The 21544-nt window shown below is 37.8% G+C and overlaps 1 protein-coding gene across 1 annotated transcript in view; it reads left to right on the top strand.

Annotated features, from left to right (window-relative positions):
* BTF3L4 (basic transcription factor 3 like 4) overlaps nt 1-13863 on the top strand; it is a 33141-nt gene extending 19278 nt beyond the window's left edge. The window contains exons 4-6 of the mRNA XM_053693480.1: nt 11781-11982; nt 12970-13029; nt 13495-13863. Coding sequence (XP_053549455.1) covers nt 11781-11982; nt 12970-13029; nt 13495-13541 — 309 coding nt within the window. The 3' untranslated portion in view covers nt 13542-13863. The remainder of the gene's footprint in view (nt 1-11780; nt 11983-12969; nt 13030-13494) is intronic.
* The last annotated feature ends 7681 nt before the right edge of the window (nt 13864-21544 follow it).

Raw genomic sequence — 21544 nt, 5'->3', positions numbered from 1 at the left:
ATGCGCAAACAGTCTTACTACTGAATATGCGCAAACAGTCTTACTACTGAATATGCGCAAACAGTCTTACTACTGAATATGCGCAAACAGTCTTACTACTGAATATGCGCAAACAGTCTTACTACTGAATATGCGCAAACAGTCTTACTACTGAATATGCGCAAACAGTCTTACTACTGAATATGCGCAAACAGTCTTACTACTGAATATGCGCAAACAGTCTTACTACTGAATATGCGCAAACAGTCTTACTACTGAATATGCGCAAACAGTCTTACTACTGAATATGCGCAAACAGTCTTACTACTGAATATGCGCAAACAGTCTTACTACTGAATATGCGCAAACAGTCTTACTACTGAATATGCGCAAACAGTCTTACTACTGAATATGCGCAAACAGTCTTACTACTGAATATGCGCAAACAGTCTTACTACTGAATATGCGCAAACAGTCTTACTACTGAATATGCGCAAACAGTCTTACTACTGAATATGCGCAAACAGTCTTACTACTGAATATGCGCAAACAGTCTTACTACTGAATATGCGCAAACAGTCTTACTACTGAATATGCGCAAACAGTCTTACTACTGAATATGCGCAAACAGTCTTACTACTGAATATGCGCAAACAGTCTTACTACTGAATATGCGCAAACAGTCTTACTACTGAATATGCGCAAACAGTCTTACTACTGAATATGCGCAAACAGTCTTACTACTGAATATGCGCAAACAGTCTTACTACTGAATATGCGCAAACAGTCTTACTACTGAATATGCGCAAACAGTCTTACTACTGAATATGCGCAAACAGTCTTACTACTGAATATGCGCAAACAGTCTTACTACTGAATATGCGCAAACAGTCTTACTACTGAATATGCGCAAACAGTCTTACTACTGAATATGCGCAAACAGTCTTACTACTGAATATGCGCAAACAGTCTTACTACTGAATATGCGCAAACAGTCTTACTACTGAATATGCGCAAACAGTCTTACTACTGAATATGCGCAAACAGTCTTACTACTGAATATGCGCAAACAGTCTTACTACTGAATATGCGCAAACAGTCTTACTACTGAATATGCGCAAACAGTCTTACTACTGAATATGCGCAAACAGTCTTACTACTGAATATGCGCAAACAGTCTTACTACTGAATATGCGCAAACAGTCTTACTACTGAATATGCGCAAACAGTCTTACTACTGAATATGCGCAAACAGTCTTACTACTGAATATGCGCAAACAGTCTTACTACTGAATATGCGCAAACAGTCTTACTACTGAATATGCGCAAACAGTCTTACTACTGAATATGCGCAAACAGTCTTACTACTGAATATGCGCAAACAGTCTTACTACTGAATATGCGCAAACAGTCTTACTACTGAATATGCGCAAACAGTCTTACTACTGAATATGCGCAAACAGTCTTACTACTGAATATGCGCAAACAGTCTTACTACTGAATATGCGCAAACAGTCTTACTACTGAATATGCGCAAACAGTCTTACTACTGAATATGCGCAAACAGTCTTACTACTGAATATGCGCAAACAGTCTTACTACTGAATATGCGCAAACAGTCTTACTACTGAATATGCGCAAACAGTCTTACTACTGAATATGCGCAAACAGTCTTACTACTGAATATGCGCAAACAGTCTTACTACTGAATATGCGCAAACAGTCTTACTACTGAATATGCGCAAACAGTCTTACTACTGAATATGCGCAAACAGTCTTACTACTGAATATGCGCAAACAGTCTTACTACTGAATATGCGCAAACAGTCTTACTACTGAATATGCGCAAACAGTCTTACTACTGAATATGCGCAAACAGTCTTACTACTGAATATGCGCAAACAGTCTTACTACTGAATATGCGCAAACAGTCTTACTACTGAATATGCGCAAACAGTCTTACTACTGAATATGCGCAAACAGTCTTACTACTGAATATGCGCAAACAGTCTTACTACTGAATATGCGCAAACAGTCTTACTACTGAATATGCGCAAACAGTCTTACTACTGAATATGCGCAAACAGTCTTACTACTGAATATGCGCAAACAGTCTTACTACTGAATATGCGCAAACAGTCTTACTACTGAATATGCGCAAACAGTCTTACTACTGAATATGCGCAAACAGTCTTACTACTGAATATGCGCAAACAGTCTTACTACTGAATATGCGCAAACAGTCTTACTACTGAATATGCGCAAACAGTCTTACTACTGAATATGCGCAAACAGTCTTACTACTGAATATGCGCAAACAGTCTTACTACTGAATATGCGCAAACAGTCTTACTACTGAATATGCGCAAACAGTCTTACTACTGAATATGCGCAAACAGTCTTACTACTGAATATGCGCAAACAGTCTTACTACTGAATATGCGCAAACAGTCTTACTACTGAATATGCGCAAACAGTCTTACTACTGAATATGCGCAAACAGTCTTACTACTGAATATGCGCAAACAGTCTTACTACTGAATATGCGCAAACAGTCTTACTACTGAATATGCGCAAACAGTCTTACTACTGAATATGCGCAAACAGTCTTACTACTGAATATGCGCAAACAGTCTTACTACTGAATATGCGCAAACAGTCTTACTACTGAATATGCGCAAACAGTCTTACTACTGAATATGCGCAAACAGTCTTACTACTGAATATGCGCAAACAGTCTTACTACTGAATATGCGCAAACAGTCTTACTACTGAATATGCGCAAACAGTCTTACTACTGAATATGCGCAAACAGTCTTACTACTGAATATGCGCAAACAGTCTTACTACTGAATATGCGCAAACAGTCTTACTACTGAATATGCGCAAACAGTCTTACTACTGAATATGCGCAAACAGTCTTACTACTGAATATGCGCAAACAGTCTTACTACTGAATATGCGCAAACAGTCTTACTACTGAATATGCGCAAACAGTCTTACTACTGAATATGCGCAAACAGTCTTACTACTGAATATGCGCAAACAGTCTTACTACTGAATATGCGCAAACAGTCTTACTACTGAATATGCGCAAACAGTCTTACTACTGAATATGCGCAAACAGTCTTACTACTGAATATGCGCAAACAGTCTTACTACTGAATATGCGCAAACAGTCTTACTACTGAATATGCGCAAACAGTCTTACTACTGAATATGCGCAAACAGTCTTACTACTGAATATGCGCAAACAGTCTTACTACTGAATATGCGCAAACAGTCTTACTACTGAATATGCGCAAACAGTCTTACTACTGAATATGCGCAAACAGTCTTACTACTGAATATGCGCAAACAGTCTTACTACTGAATATGCGCAAACAGTCTTACTACTGAATATGCGCAAACAGTCTTACTACTGAATATGCGCAAACAGTCTTACTACTGAATATGCGCAAACAGTCTTACTACTGAATATGCGCAAACAGTCTTACTACTGAATATGCGCAAACAGTCTTACTACTGAATATGCGCAAACAGTCTTACTACTGAATATGCGCAAACAGTCTTACTACTGAATATGCGCAAACAGTCTTACTACTGAATATGCGCAAACAGTCTTACTACTGAATATGCGCAAACAGTCTTACTACTGAATATGCGCAAACAGTCTTACTACTGAATATGCGCAAACAGTCTTACTACTGAATATGCGCAAACAGTCTTACTACTGAATATGCGCAAACAGTCTTACTACTGAATATGCGCAAACAGTCTTACTACTGAATATGCGCAAACAGTCTTACTACTGAATATGCGCAAACAGTCTTACTACTGAATATGCGCAAACAGTCTTACTACTGAATATGCGCAAACAGTCTTACTACTGAATATGCGCAAACAGTCTTACTACTGAATATGCGCAAACAGTCTTACTACTGAATATGCGCAAACAGTCTTACTACTGAATATGCGCAAACAGTCTTACTACTGAATATGCGCAAACAGTCTTACTACTGAATATGCGCAAACAGTCTTACTACTGAATATGCGCAAACAGTCTTACTACTGAATATGCGCAAACAGTCTTACTACTGAATATGCGCAAACAGTCTTACTACTGAATATGCGCAAACAGTCTTACTACTGAATATGCGCAAACAGTCTTACTACTGAATATGCGCAAACAGTCTTACTACTGAATATGCGCAAACAGTCTTACTACTGAATATGCGCAAACAGTCTTACTACTGAATATGCGCAAACAGTCTTACTACTGAATATGCGCAAACAGTCTTACTACTGAATATGCGCAAACAGTCTTACTACTGAATATGCGCAAACAGTCTTACTACTGAATATGCGCAAACAGTCTTACTACTGAATATGCGCAAACAGTCTTACTACTGAATATGCGCAAACAGTCTTACTACTGAATATGCGCAAACAGTCTTACTACTGAATATGCGCAAACAGTCTTACTACTGAATATGCGCAAACAGTCTTACTACTGAATATGCGCAAACAGTCTTACTACTGAATATGCGCAAACAGTCTTACTACTGAATATGCGCAAACAGTCTTACTACTGAATATGCGCAAACAGTCTTACTACTGAATATGCGCAAACAGTCTTACTACTGAATATGCGCAAACAGTCTTACTACTGAATATGCGCAAACAGTCTTACTACTGAATATGCGCAAACAGTCTTACTACTGAATATGCGCAAACAGTCTTACTACTGAATATGCGCAAACAGTCTTACTACTGAATATGCGCAAACAGTCTTACTACTGAATATGCGCAAACAGTCTTACTACTGAATATGCGCAAACAGTCTTACTACTGAATATGCGCAAACAGTCTTACTACTGAATATGCGCAAACAGTCTTACTACTGAATATGCGCAAAACAGTCTTACTACTGAATATGCGCAAACAGTCTTACTACTGAATATGCGCAAACAGTCTTACTACTGAATATGCGCAAACAGTCTTACTACTGAATATGCGCAAACAGTCTTACTACTGAATATGCGCTAACAGTCTTACTACTGAATATGCGCAAACAGTCTTACTACTGAATATGCGCAAACAGTCTTACTACTGAATATGCGCAAACAGTCTTACTACTGAATATGCGCAAACAGTCTTACTACTGAATATGCGCAAACAGTCTTACTACTGAATATGCGCAAACAGTCTTACTACTGAATATGCGCAAACAGTCTTACTACTGAATATGCGCAAACAGTCTTACTACTGAATATGCGCAAACAGTCTTACTACTGAATATGCGCAAACAGTCTTACTACTGAATATGCGCAAACAGTCTTACTACTGAATATGCGCAAACAGTCTTACTACTGAATATGCGCAAACAGTCTTACTACTGAATATGCGCAAACAGTCTTACTACTGAATATGCGCAAACAGTCTTACTACTGAATATGCGCAAACAGTCTTACTACTGAATATGCGCAAACAGTCTTACTACTGAATATGCGCAAACAGTCTTACTACTGAATATGCGCAAACAGTCTTACTACTGAATATGCGCAAACAGTCTTACTACTGAATATGCGCAAACAGTCTTACTACTGAATATGCGCAAACAGTCTTACTACTGAATATGCGCAAACAGTCTTACTACTGAATATGCGCAAACAGTCTTACTACTGAATATGCGCAAACAGTCTTACTACTGAATATGCGCAAACAGTCTTACTACTGAATATGCGCAAACAGTCTTACTACTGAATATGCGCAAACAGTCTTACTACTGAATATGCGCAAACAGTCTTACTACTGAATATGCGCAAACAGTCTTACTACTGAATATGCGCAAACAGTCTTACTACTGAATATGCGCAAACAGTCTTACTACTGAATATGCGCAAACAGTCTTACTACTGAATATGCGCAAACAGTCTTACTACTGAATATGCGCAAACAGTCTTACTACTGAATATGCGCAAACAGTCTTACTACTGAATATGCGCAAACAGTCTTACTACTGAATATGCGCAAACAGTCTTACTACTGAATATGCGCAAACAGTCTTACTACTGAATATGCGCAAACAGTCTTACTACTGAATATGCGCAAACAGTCCTTACTACTGAATATGCGCAAACAGTCTAACTACTGAATATGCGCAAACAGTCTTACTACTGAATATGCGCAAACAGTCCTTACTACTGAATATGCGCAACAGTCTTACTACTGGAATATGCGCAAACAGTCTTACTACTGAATATGCCGCAAACAGTATTACTACTGAATATGCGCAAACAGTCTTACTACTGAATATGCGCAAACAGTCTTACTACTGAATATGCGCAAACAGTCTTACTACTGAATATGCGCAAACAGTCTTAGCTACTTGAAATATGCGCAAACAGTCTTACTACTGAATATGCGCAAACAGTCTTACTACTGAATATGCGCAAACAGTCTTACTACTGAATATGCGCAAACAGTCTTACTACTGAATATGCGCAAACAGTCTTACTACTGAATATGCGCAAACAGTCTTACTACTGAATATGCGCAAACAGTCTTACTACTGAATATGCGCAAACAGTCTTACTACTGAATATGCGCAAACAGTCTTACTACTGAATATGCGCAAACAGTCTTACTACTGAATATGCGCAAACAGTCTTACTACTGAATATGCGCAAACAGTCTTACTACTGAATATGCGCAAACAGTCTTACTACTGAATATGCGCAAACAGTCTTACTACTGAATATGCGCAAACAGTCTTACTACTGAATATGCGCAAACAGTCTTACTACTGAATATGCGCAAACAGTCTTACTACTGAATATGCGCAAACAGTCTTACTACTGAATATGCGCAAACAGTCTTACTACTGAATATGCGCAAACAGTCTTACTACTGAATATGCGCAAACAGTCTTACTACTGAATATGCGCAAACAGTCTTACTACTGAATATGCGCAAACAGTCTTACTACTGAATATGCGCAAACAGTCTTACTACTGAATATGCGCAAACAGTCTTACTACTGAATATGCGCAAACAGTCTTACTACTGAATATGCGCAAACAGTCTTACTACTGAATATGCGCAAACAGTCTTACTACTGAATATGCGCAAACAGTCTTACTACTGAATATGCGCAAACAGTCTTACTACTGAATATGCGCAAACAGTCTTACTACTGAATATGCGCAAACAGTCTTACTACTGAATATGCGCAAACAGTCTTACTACTGAATATGCGCAAACAGTCTTACTACTGAATATGCGCAAACAGTCTTACTACTGAATATGCGCAAACAGTCTTACTACTGAATATGCGCAAACAGTCTTACTACTGAATATGCGCAAACAGTCTTACTACTGAATATGCGCAAACAGTCTTACTACTGAATATGCGCAAACAGTCTTACTACTGAATATGCGCAAACAGTCTTACTACTGAATATGCGCAAACAGTCTTACTACTGAATATGCGCAAACAGTCTTACTACTGAATATGCGCAAACAGTCTTACTACTGAATATGCGCAAACAGTCTTACTACTGAATATGCGCAAACAGTCTTACTACTGAATATGCGCAAACAGTCTTACTACTGAATATGCGCAAACAGTCTTACTACTGAATATGCGCAAACAGTCTTACTACTGAATATGCGCAAACAGTCTTACTACTGAATATGCGCAAACAGTCTTACTACTGAATATGCGCAAACAGTCTTACTACTGAATATGCGCAAACAGTCTTACTACTGAATATGCGCAAACAGTCTTACTACTGAATATGCGCAAACAGTCTTACTACTGAATATGCGCAAACAGTCTTACTACTGAATATGCGCAAACAGTCTTACTACTGAATATGCGCAAACAGTCTTACTACTGAATATGCGCAAACAGTCTTACTACTGAATATGCGCAAACAGTCTTACTACTGAATATGCGCAAACAGTCTACTACTGAATATGCGCAAACAGTCTTACTACTGAATATGCGCAAACAGTCTTACTACTGAATATGCGCAAACAGTCTTACTACTGAATATGCGCAAACAGTCTTACTACTGAATATGCGCAAACAGTCTTACTACTGAATATGCGCAAACAGTCTTACTACTGAATATGCGCAAACAGTCTTACTACTGAATATGCGCAAACAGTCTTACTACTGAATATGCGCAAACAGTCTTACTACTGAATATGCGCAAACCGTCTTACTACTGAATATGCGCAAACCGTCTTATGGCAGCTAAATCCTTAAAGGGACATGAAGCACTAAATACTAGATATGATTATACAACGCATATTTTTTTATTAGTTTATTACTCTCACTTTAAAGACTGAGTGTGTATTACCGTACACCTCAGTGTTCTCCACAGAAAATGTTGCAAGCCTGGTGCCATTATGAAGTAACTGTCGGGACAGTAATATTTTCTAATATATCATTTTAAACTATCCAAAGCACAAATGTATTTAATCATAGTTTGTGCAAAAAATGTAAGATTTTTAATCTTTACTTATTTTAGCTAGGTATTTACTAACATTTTTGATGGGTGGTCAGTAAAATCAGTTGATTGGTGCACCCGCTAACAAGGTCCTAGGGAGAACATTGCACCTTTAAAAAAAAAAAAAAAATTATACCAATCCATTCAGTGAGCACTTTGGGCTTTATAGAACGCTTGATGCAAGCTTCGGGCATACTAGACAAGCTTGTTTTGTCTACAGGTTTATGGCTCCACAAGAGACTGCCTTTGGATCACCGTCTTTAACCCCATAGTTGCTAGATCTAAAACACGTTGATTTTGCAGCCCTCACAGGTAGCCATGAGGTCAATGTTTCATTATTTTGGCGACTGCAGTGAGTTTGCTAAGTGTACGGTCTGTGAATCCTAATTATGTCTGGGGAGGCGCACCGCTGCATCTGCCCTCAGCCTGTAGTCAGGTGGTCATTCGGCTCTAGTGCATTGGATTCTTTAGAAACTCCTCCTGCATGAAGTAGTTCGTCTTTTGTACCAGGTGTCTGTGTAGCAATTTAAAAATTGGCGGGTCATTTTGCATTCTCCCACAGTGCAGGTTTAGAGGCTTTGTCACTGTGTTGTGTAGGATGTTAATATCAAGCTTTAACTGCATAAACAAAATCGCAATGCTTTTAAAAAGTTTCTTATAACACTTTCTTTAGCCATAGTTCAAAATAATTCTTCTTCTATAAAATAATAATTAGGGTTATACCGATACTAGTATCGGTGCTGATACCAAGTATTTGCATGAGTACTTGTACTCGTGCAAATGCACCAATACTTTAAACCGATACCTCCAATTCCGACCCATACGCCATCTTGTGTAGTTTTTTCAAACTGCATGTTTCCATTTCATTTTAAGCTGGAGTGGAGACTTAACTAAAAATTGTTCACTTCTGTTCTGCCAATACAAATGTCTGTTGTTTGTATCATTGTATGTCAGAGCAGTGCTCCAAAAGCTGTTACTTTACAGCTGGAAGCCTACTTGGAGAGATCACTGTACCTCATTCAGACAAACCCCTGAAGTACTGGGCAGTTAATAAACTGAGATCTAATGGCCCAAAAATATCTTTCTGACCCATGCAGTAGTGTGAAGAGTGAGACTGTTCAGCTTAGCATCAAACTTCCTTACTGATAAAAGAAACAGACTTATAGCTGAACATGCAGAGATGCTTCTGTTCCTTAAAAAGAACCCGCCACTAACTTTTGAAAAATTATTCTAATTGCTAAATTGCCTGTTATACTGCTAGTTCTCATCTTGCACAATTATGCTCAAAACATACTGTACTCTGAGGAACATCCTTAGCCAGGGCTGGACTGGAAATAAAAAGAAGCCCTGGAAAAATATGAAGACCAGTCCAATTTTCTGTTGCCAGTAGAATGCAAATGCCCCGTTTTTCTCAAAGGGGATTCCTGGGATACTCCTTTCCCAATATTATTTTCAGGATTAAATTATATTACTTTGTATTAAGTACAAATGTCAGATTGATGAGTTATATATGAACCCTACAACCCAATTGTAGCGTTATTTAATGTTGTTGTTATGTAATTTTTATTTATAAACATGTTCTGTGAACTTTGACAAGCAGCACATAAAACTGTTTTATTATTTCAAAATGTCTTCTGAGATACAGTTCATAATTATAAAGAAGCAATCTTAAAGGGACCCATAACACCTGTTTGCTAAAACTTCTTAAAACTAACTTATGAGCAAAAACCCCCCAAGAAAAACATGGATGTCTCTGTGTTTTTTTCAGCTTACCCCAACCTGTTCAAATAAAGTATTTCAATTACAATGGTCATCCAGTGTTGATACTGCCTTGTATGCCACCATATTGTAACGCACGTTGCCACACAGCAGTCACGTGAGGTGCACAGCATATTATTCTTATATATGCTTAGAGGAAGGAAACACATCTGATTCTGCAGTGCTCTCTCTGTGATGCAGAGTGTGCCCTGCAGTGTCCGATAAGGAAGTTGTACTAAGTTATTTAGGTAAAAAGTTTTATTGTGCAAAAAAGACTTCCTAAACAAATCTGCTAAATATAATAATTTCTGTGGTTAGTGCTCCCTCTCTTCCGGTCTCTCCTCAGAGCATTCATACACGCTCAGGACAGGAAGCTGTTGCCCTTACTGCTCCCTGCTCTCAGATTCTCTTGTTTTGTTCATCTCTGCACTCACTGTGTGCTTCGGGGGAAGGGGCAAGGATATCACAGCTGAAGTGTGAATTGCTCCGGGCAGATCTAAGCCCGTGCACAGCTATTTGTTTAAGAACTCCTTAGGCTCTGCTTTGTGTCTGTGACAGCTGACAATAAATCACTGCAGTGGCAGCAAACAGGTAAAAAAAAAAAACGGAGTAGGGCTGCTATTTTACAGTGTAATTACATAAATAGTAGAATCTGGTTCCCCCTTGATAATATAATATTTACAATTCAAAATAATTTAAAACACTTAATTTAAAAAGTATTTTACTTCAGATGAAATTTTTTTTGCATTGAGGGAGCAATTGGAAATTGCATGGACAAACAAAAAACATAGTAAGTTGCACATTTAAAGTAAATATTTTTTTGTTTATGTACAATGCTTTATTTTTTTGTTAATTTCATGTTTTACAAAGCTAATTATGGCACAGATAGGCACTTAGGCAGAACTGATGATTGCTTATTTCCTATTATAAGATGTATGAGCTTATAGTATCATGTATCTACACTGGCCCTTTTATTTAGAATATGTTGAAAACTAATGCATTTCCACAGAGTACACTTTTCTCAACAGACACTGCAGCACATGCACTGCATCTGCATCACAGTGAATATTTTATCTAAGCAAACATAAATAACAGAATAATATGCTGTGTACAATATGGCGGCATACATAGCAGCATGAATCTCTGGATCAACACTATAATTTAAATCACTCTACTTGAATTGTTTGCGGTAAGCTGAACAGCCAGCATATACATCTGTACTTAGTTGTTTTTTATTATTTAGTAGAAGTTAGTTTTAAGGAATTTTAGTAGGTGTTATGGTTCCCTTTAAATCGTTAGTCTATTGTGCTTGGTAAACTGTCAGGACATAAAAAAAAAGTATCAGTAATTGATATCGGTGAGTATTTGAAAAAAAATTATCTGTACTTGTGCTCGGTGTAAAAAAAAAAAATGGTATCGGTGCAACCCTAATAATTATAATGTTGTCCCTGTTTCAATAACTGAAAGCAAATTATTTCCTGTTTGTGTGGATTTTCCTTAAGACCCTTTTACGTTTTGCAGGTAAATATGATTAAAGATGACGGCACAGTTATCCACTTCAATAATCCTAAGGTGCAAGCTTCCCTCTCTGCAAACACCTTTGCAATTACTGGTCATGCAGAAGTCAAACAGATCACAGAAATGCTCCCAGGTATCCTCAGCCAGCTAGGAGCAGACAGTCTCACAAGTCTCCGCAAGCTGGCTGAACAGTTCCCAAGGCAAGGTGAGTGCAAATGGCTTTTAATATATTCTATAAATATCATTTTGCTCCAACAACGGTGAGAGGATGGACACAACACTAAGTATAACAAACTCTTTTAGCATCACCAACCCCAGAACAAGAGCTTACAGTCTGTTTTAATGACAAGTGTTAATGTAGGGGTTAAATTAGTGCTGCTGGATCTCAGAAAACAATATCTTGTACGTTTATAAGGAATTTTTGTCAGTTGAACACTGCATTGCAAAACGTGCATTAGAAAGAAATGATTGCTATCCTTGCAATGCTTTTTAAAACCTTTTTACAATAGAGTTTAGGTGGGGGGGGGAATCTTAAGATAGATAAGTTTTTTTTATCACACTTCTACATGAAATCATTTTGGTGTTTGAATCTTCTGGGTCTGCTGAAAAAAACTGGGTTTCTCACTGAAACATGGGCTTTAGGGTGAAAATAAACTAATGCATATTCGTCTGGGGCAGGGGACACAAGTTGCAGAGGTACAGCAAATACTGACAAAACAATGTGTTTCCCTATGCTCTATAGAATATTGTAAGGGAGTTTAAAATGGGCACATATGAAACCCCACCTTTATCTTATGATCCAGATAGAGCATACAATTGTATACAACTTAACAGTTTAATTCTAATTAGCTTAATTCCTGATGTCCTTTGTTAAAAGCATGCCTAGTTAGGCTCAGAAGCAGTAATGCACTACTGGGTGCTTGCTACTGATTGGTGGATACATGTGCCTTTTGTCACTGGCTCTCCTGGTGTGTTCAGCAGCATTGCTGCTTCAACAAAGGATACTAAGAGAATAATGAACAATTGATAGAGGCAATTTGAAACATTGTTGCTCTATCTGAATCATGAAGGAAATATTTAGTTTTGTGTCCCTTTATGTTTGAATTATATCCCATTACAATTTGCAGTTTTCTTTTTATTAGTTGCCACACGTACTGATATAAAAAGAACTAATGTGTTTGTGTTGTGCTAGTTCTAGACAGTAAAACTCCGAAACATGAGGACATAGAGGAGGAGGACGATGATGTACCTGGTAAGTATGTTCCTACACACAATGTACATTACCTGATCTCTCTCTGGGTTGTATTCCTATCACACGCTGCTGTCTTCTGTGAGCACATCACATTCACAATGGGAGAGAGAGAAAAAAACTGCTCTTTTTTAATGGCATGTTTCTTACGCATGAATGCTAAATATTTATCATTTATGTCGCTTTAACTGGGTTTTTTTCCCCAGTGTCCCAAATAAGGATCCTACAGCATACACTACAAACTTTCATCACACAGTGATTGCCTAATGAGTGCAGGAAGTGTGTGTGTATATTTTCTTCATGTAATACTTAAACACTGCGAACACTGCTGCCATCTAGTGCTCAGCATTATTGCATGCATATACTCTTCAGCAAAGCAATGCATATGAAGACATTTTAAATTACCTGGAAAAAGTCTGTGGTATAAAGTTGAGTGAATAGCTGTGTTTTTTTTTTTTTTTTCTTCAGATCTTGTAGAGAACTTTGATGAGGCGTCAAAGAACGAAGCAAACTGAACTATTGCTGATCCTTGGAAGATACCATGGACTTGATTTTAACAAATTCAATATCGGCTGTGTGGTTCCAAAGTTTTACAGGCAAACGTGTTCATAGTTCATAATATAAATATTTTGTATTTTAATAATGCTGTGGCAGCATTTTTCTTGCTGTTTATTTTGCGTTTTGCACTTCCCTAGCACTGGCTGTCTTTTTGGACGATTCGAAAAATGATTAAAAATATTTTTTTTTCTGCTTTTCAATAACTGGTTGAAAGCAAGACGACTCCTATAACACTTATTTCTTGCCCAGATATCAAATAAAACACTTCTTTAGATCTGGTTTTTTTTTCCCCCTCCATTATTCCACTGTAAAATTGTACTGCAAGATTACTGAAGCAAACGGCCGCAGAACAAGGGGCCTGTGGCTGAAGCAGGTAGTAAGATTTTAAACAGTTATTGTGCGGTTGGTACTTACACACCCATAACTTGCGTTCGCCTTAATTTGCAAATATTGTGCACTCCCCCCCCCCCCCCCACATAAACCAGTAACTGCTGATTTGGATAAGCAGTTTCCAACACTAAAGTGTATTTAGATTTTAGTCTTCAAAATAAAAATAAGTTTATATGGAAGTAGTTTACTGTTTATCAGCAACAGATTATCACACACTAAGATGTCGTCATTCTTATGTTCTGTAAGGATACTGCTGCTCTTACAAACAAATGTTTTTAGTGTTAATATCTTTGCTAAGGTAGTTTAAAAAAAAAAAAAGAAGTTTGGGATAAAAGTAGATGCCCATAATTGAAATGGCAGAATAGTGATTACTTTTTGTGCAACTTTCTGGTTGATCACAAATTATTATTTAGCAGTTAAGCTTTTAACGGATGTTATATTCCGTCCGAATTTTGCTGGGCTTTAGTGCCGAAAGACTGAATACAACGTCCTAACAGCTTGGCTTTCCTGAAGCAACTGGTGCTTCCCTGATGGGATCGCGGTCTGGAGGGTGTGCCTAGCAGCATAGGGACACCTCCATGACGCAATCCCATCATTGAAATCTCATGATCACGTGCACGATCGTGAGATTTCTATTTGTTTACATCGGAACAGTTGTAAAACATATCTAACTCTTATGACATTTGAGCTCTGATTCTGGAAGCCAAAGGGTAAAGTTTGTAAACCAAAACAGTGGGAGCAGGCAGTGTATACAGCTTTATTATATCCTTCATTCTGTACATAATGATTATAGAATGTCACATCACTAACACAACACTGAAAGTGGTACCTTGTTTACTTTTTTTATTATAAAGAGCAGAGTGCAGCTTCTCTGTGGAGGGACTGTAGATGGCTGACAGAGCGACCCCTAATCGCATCACATAGGGGGCAGGGTTAACTTCTGAGGCAATAGAGCTCTATCAAAGCCAGGATTATGTGCCCTACACATTAAATAGCAGTATGAACTGGGAAAATAAAATTTACAAGCTGACACCCAACTAGTTGATTTAGGCAGTGGGTACATTGATCTTTCCAGTTTCTATTTTAAGAGCTGCTGCATTGTAATAACTTTGTTAAAGAAAGAAAGAAAAAAAAATACACTGCTGCTGTTTCCACAGCAAAGTAAACTGACAGCGCTCAGTCAGATCTGCTCAGATTATATTTTGTAGGAAGGATACTTGCTCCTTGCCTAGGAGACAGCAGAACTGTGCACTTGATTCTGAGGACGGCTTAGCTGCTTGGTGCATTCTCCTGAACTGATCACAGCCACTGACTCCTGCTGCCGACTGTCAAATTGTGCATGAGCAGTGGCACATGGCATACAACGGCCACTGCAATTGGGCATTTATAGCCGATATTCTGAGAGCACTGAGAAAGTTCAGAAGCTGAAAGTTAAATAACTTCAGAAAACCATAAAATAATGAATAAATGCCTATTCTAAAAACATGCATGACAATGGAAAGTTTTAAACAGTTTGTTTCCAAATTGACTATAATGTCCCTTTAATGTGGCATATTTCTATTTAAATTAGTATTTTTATTTTTTTGTGTTTATAATATAATGGGGATTTCTAAATACCTTATCTTGACCTAGACGTCATCCAACCCTCTCCCAGGAGTCGCAAAGCACTGCTGGTCGTGAGCAGAAGCTGATACTGACCCAAGCCATAGTGCTAGTTACACAGCTGGGTTTTGTGGTTGATTGGGTCAGTATCAGTTTCTGTGGAGGACCAGCAGAGCTCTGTGGCTCCGAAGCAGTACTTTTACTGTATTTAACTTTTTTTCAGGGGTTGAATACACAGCATCGCTAGTAATAAAATATGCTCTTGGTAGGAGATGTGTGAATGAACAGTGGGTGTGTCTGTGCAGCTTGTAGTAGGTGTGATGAGACTGGGTGGGCCTATGGAAAATCATTCAAATTAGATTGAGTTCTGAATTAGGGACTGTTCCCCTCAAATCAGGATAGTTGTGGGCTATGAATGTACTTTGTCTCCTAAAATCCCTTTTTAAAATGTGGGTATGATTTTATATACAGGTGCATCTTATATGCTAAAAAAAACACAGGACTTTTTAAAAAAATTGACTTTTCGACAAAACAAACTATTGAACATGTTCCTGTAAATGTTGTTTAACAAAGTTGACATTAAGAAACTACTGTAATTGTAAAATATAACCATGTCTCCTGTGCTTTAAAAGCTGCTTTAATATTGATGTGACAAACATTAAATACATGAAATCAAAATTTCTGAGATGGAATCAGTCTGCTTACTGGATGTTAACCGCTGGTGCCAGTATTATTGGTCTGATTTCTTTCCATGTCCCGTTGCCTTATCTGTGTTTGACATTAAATCTCCATTACTACTTACTATCCTGAACCTGGAAAGAAAATAGCAATCCGGAAACAACTCAGGAGATCATATGTGACGGAACACAACCAATAAATAACCTACAAAATCACTAAAGATCCTCTAGCAAACTGTATATAAAAAACCCCAGCATATTACCTCTTAAGTGTGCACTCCACAAACATTGACTAAAAAAATTACAAGAAATGCACAGTTCCCCAAATGCAATATATCAACCACAAACCATCCCCAAATAACCAAGGCCATTACAACAGAGGTGACTATCTCCATTGGTGCCTGGATGGTGAGTACCAAAGATCCCTAGGTGTTCTCTTAAGATGACTAATATTCCCACAATAAGCCACATAACTATGGGGTCTCTATTCTTTCACCGTACAACTGCACCTGTATTTAACCTCCTAGAAAAATATGTAATACATATAAACACAGTAACCAACAAAGCACAAGTATATGCATAGGGGGAGCCACAGAGAAATGTCTTGAATGCATTTCGCAATTGATTTATCAAATCTTTGATAAATCAGTTGCGAAATGCATGAGACGTTTCTGTGCGGCTCCCCCTATGCATATACTTGTGCTTTATGGGTTTATATGTCGCGATATCTATTGACTGTGTTTATATGTATTACATATTTTTCTAGGAGGCTAAATACAGGGACACCCGGACTTTTTAAATGGTGCAGTTGTACGGTGAAAGGATAGCGACCTCATTCTTATTTGGCTTATTGTGGTAATATTAGTCCTCTAAAGACTTAATACCTACGCAACTTTTGTACTCTGCCCTTGCACCAATGGAGATGGTCAACTCTGCCGTACTGGCCTTGGTTCTTATTTGGTGATTTGATTGATTGTGATTTATCTATTGTATTGGTTTTCAAACCTATCCTCCGGCCTCCCTAACAGGCCAGATTGTGAGGCTTTCTAAACTAGAGCAAGGGTGAAATCAGCTGATTAAAAGCGATATACATACAAAGAAAATCCACTTAGCTAAAAGTATCACACACTACACCTGCCCTTCTCTATTATGGAAACAATAAATTAGTGAAAAAAGAAAGATAGTGAGTGCGCCCAAGGCTAAAGATATCATAAAGGATTTATTAACATCCGGATTGGGTAGTTTATATAATTATAATATTGAGTGCTAAGCTGATACTAAGGTTTTTTTTAATATATATATATATTTTTAAAACTTTTTCTTCTTCAGATCCCCACGACTTACACCTTTGGAAAGGTTAGGCAATTACCTTTCCAACGGGGGGGTCGGTAGCTGCTTAGATGTCTGCGATACAGGCTTCTAAGCAGCATGCCCCCTTTCGCTATAATTTTCATTTTTAAATAAAGTTGCGCAGTGAGCAAAACGTGAAGCCCGGCCATGCCTGTCACTATATAGACCCGATTGATGGAGTAGGAGCCCCCAGATCTCCCTCAAGGTGGGAGAGTGCTAGCGATGGTTCTGAGCCGTCGTTAGCACTGAAAGGGTTAAAATCACAATGGAAAAATACATATAAAAGTGGGATATCTCCCAATGCTTGTATATAGATGAATTCATAAAATGTGCAGATAACCAATGACTGTTTTTGTTTGCGAAGAAGTAGGTAACGCAACAATTGCAGCAGAATTGACTTGTGCTCTACAGCAGTTAATTTATACCCTATTACACCACAAATAAACTTTTGTATTTTAGCCGCTGTTATCTTCACATTGTTCTTAGTTATCTGCATTAACGCATATCTTGTTTTTAATATTACCATAATATTTAAGCACGCATATGTACGTTTGGGAATTTTAGCATTTTTATGAATTCATCTTTTTGCAAGCATTGGGAGACATCACACTTTTATATGTTTTTTTCCATTGTGATTTTAATATTATAATTATATAAACTATCCAATCCGGATATTAATAAATCCTTTATAGTATCTTTAGCCTTGGGTGCACTCACTATCTTTTTTCACAAATCAGCTAATTAGTAAACCTGCTCTCATCCAAGGTAATCCTCAAAATCTAGCCTGTTGGGGAGGCCTGAAGAAAACCAGTGATACTATTGCATTTCAGGAGTTGTTTGTTTTACTTGTGTTTTATATCACTTATAGTAGTTTTAATGACTGGAATAAATGCTGTCTTTATTGGTCCCTTTTTGGATTATACATTTAGGAGGTCATTTGTTGGCTTTATGGTTTGCCCACAATTATTTTTGGTTTAAATTCTGCTCATACCTAATACACTGGAAATGTTAAACAGATACAGGATACCAATACAAAGTCCTAGACACAATTTCCCCATTCTTGTTTAGTGATGTCTTTTACTCCGGAAAATCTTTTGGTGATGCGCAGATATACTGCCATTCAGTGAGTAAATGCTGTCAGTATACAGTGACACATTAGGGATGCTAAAATCTGAGGCCTGGTAGAGCACATCAGAAACTGTTCCTGTGTTGTAAAACTGATCTATCTAAAATCAACTCACAATGTTTAGACTTCCTGGTTTGTTGGCAGCACAAGCTCCCAGTAACTTTATAGGAAATATCAAGACCATCCTGTACAAGAACAAATTAGATCCTAGATATATATTTGTTTCTTCTCCCCATGTGAAGTATTAAATTACATCAATTACTAGCATTGAGTGCCCTTATAATTTTGAGATTTAATGCATCTGTGAAAACCAAGGCATTTATTTATTTGTAGCTTCCTGAATAAGCGTGCAGAATCTTATAACACACAGGTAAACAGACTGCACATTCTGTGTGACAGTACATTATGCAGGTGGTGTTTCTTGATAACTGAATTCAATTATTAGTAAGCTGTCCACTTAGGTAGAGGCAGAGAACCATACCTACCCCAAACTACTAACCTCTCTACATTTTTTTTCTTTGTTTAAGTTTAAAGGGACATGAATCCAATTGTTTTATTTCATAATTCAGATAGAGCATACCATTTTAAACAACTTTCCAATTTACTTCTATTACCTAATGTGCATCATTCTCTTGGTATCCTTTGTTGAAGAAGCACCAATGCACTACTGTGAGCTGGCTGAACCCATTGTGTGAGCCAATAATAAGACGCGAATATATGCAGCCACCAATCAGCAGCTCCTGAGCCAACCTAGTTAACCTTTTCAACAAAGGATGCCAAAAGAACAAAATAAATTAGGTAACATAAGTAAATTGGAAACTTGCTTAAAATTACATACTATATCTGAATCACAAAGGGGGAAAAAATTGGTTTCATGTTCTTTTAACCTGAAGGTGGTTAGAGTTGCCAGAGGTTCTCCACAAAAATACTAGACTGGGTATGATGGTAGGAAGGGTTACTCCCCCCCAAAGCTTTACATTACCCCCACTTTTGATCCCACTTATTTCTTTTTAATGACACGATGAGTCTACAGATCATCTTAATTACTATTGGGAATACCACTCCTGCCCTGCAGGAGGCGGCAAAGAGCACCACAGCAAAGCTGTTAAATATCACCTCCCAACCCAGTCATTCTCTTTTGCCTACATTAAAGGACAGTTTCCTCAAAATATTTCTCCCCTTTAATTTGTTCCCAATGATCCACTTTACCTGCTTGAGTGTATTACATTGTTTACAAGTAGCTCCTTTACCCTTATATTGGCATTTGAAATAGTTGATTTAGCCTGTGGTATTCTCACCTATTCTGAAAGTTTGTGGCCGCAGGTCAAAGCTATAGATAAGCTTTGTAAACACAGCTAGCAGAAGAAATTACACTCCCAGTGAGATATAGCAGAGATAAGGTAATACAATGTTGATTTTCCATTGTTCTCTCCAAGTACTGGTGATTGGTTTATGGACAGATATAAGATAAAGAAGCAGGTATATGTACACAATGTGATACAGTAATGAGATCTGATTATACCTACAGATATAAGATAAAGACACATGTATATGTGCACAATGTGATACAGTAATGAGATCTGATTATACCTACAAGCTCAACCCATTTTATTAGGTTGTGGCTTCAAGACACAAAACCAGAGCTTTAATATACAGCCTCTCTGAAGTCCTTTCTGATGTCTCTGGACTCCCCACGTGAAGCTGCATGAACTGTCTAGCCAAAACAACTGCGCAATTGAGGCGCGAAAATAAGGCCTCCTCCCTCTTCATTCCAGAGTGGTGGGGCCTTTTAGACTAGATTAGGTGTCCAATTAAGTGCCAGGCGCAATATTAAACCCCATAAGTGTTTCAAAAGTCTCAAAAAAACACCTTATTCATACTGAAACATGCTAATAAGCAATCGATTAAGCCCACAATAGTGTCAACCAGCATTGAGCCCTTAATTTAAAGGGACACTGTACCCAAAAAATTTCTTTTGTGATTCAGACTGAGCATGAAATTTTAAGCAACTTTCTAATTTACTCCTATTATCAAATTTTCTTCATTCTCTTGGTATCTTTATTTGAAATGGAAGAATGTAAGTTTAGATGCCGGCCCATTTTTTGTGAACAACCTGGGTTGTCCTTGCTGATTGGTGGATAAATTCATCCATCAATAAAAAAGTGCTGTCCAGAGTACTGAAACCAAAAAAAAGCTTAGATGCCTTCTTTTTCAAATAATGATAGCAAGAGAACGAAGAAAAATTGATAATAGGAGTAAATTAGAAAGTTGCTTAAAATTGCATGCTCTTTCTGAATTACAAAAGAAAACATTTGGGTACAGTGTCCCTTTAAGCCATCATTTTATACTGAGAAAAATGGCTTACCTATCCCTGAGGGGATTTCTGACAGTCTTCTAGCATTACTTGGTCTTGTTATAAAAATTACTGATTATACCTGAAGCAGTTAAGCCTGCAAACTGTTCCCCCCAACTGAAGTTCTCCGGTATTCAACAGTCCTGCGTGGGAACAGCAATGGATTTTAGTTACTGGTGCTAAAATCATATTCCTCTCAGCAGAAATCTTCATCACTTTCTGCTTCAGAGTAAATAGTACAAGCCGGCACTATTTTAAAATAATAAACTCTTGATAGAAGAAATAAAAAACTACAACTAACACCACATACTCTTTACCACCCCATTGGAGATGCTACTAGTTAGAGCGGCAAAGAGAATGACTGGGGGGGCGGAGCCTGAGGGGAGCTATATGGACAGCTCTGCTGTGTGCTCTCTTTGCCACTTCCTGTAGGGATTGAGAATATCCCACAAGTAAGGATGA

This window comes from Bombina bombina, chromosome 10 (genome assembly GCF_027579735.1).
Source record: "Bombina bombina isolate aBomBom1 chromosome 10, aBomBom1.pri, whole genome shotgun sequence".
NCBI classification, from domain to species: domain Eukaryota; kingdom Metazoa; phylum Chordata; class Amphibia; order Anura; family Bombinatoridae; genus Bombina; species Bombina bombina.
Note: the sequence above shows the minus strand (reverse complement) of the source record. Positions and strands in the feature narration are given on the sequence as shown.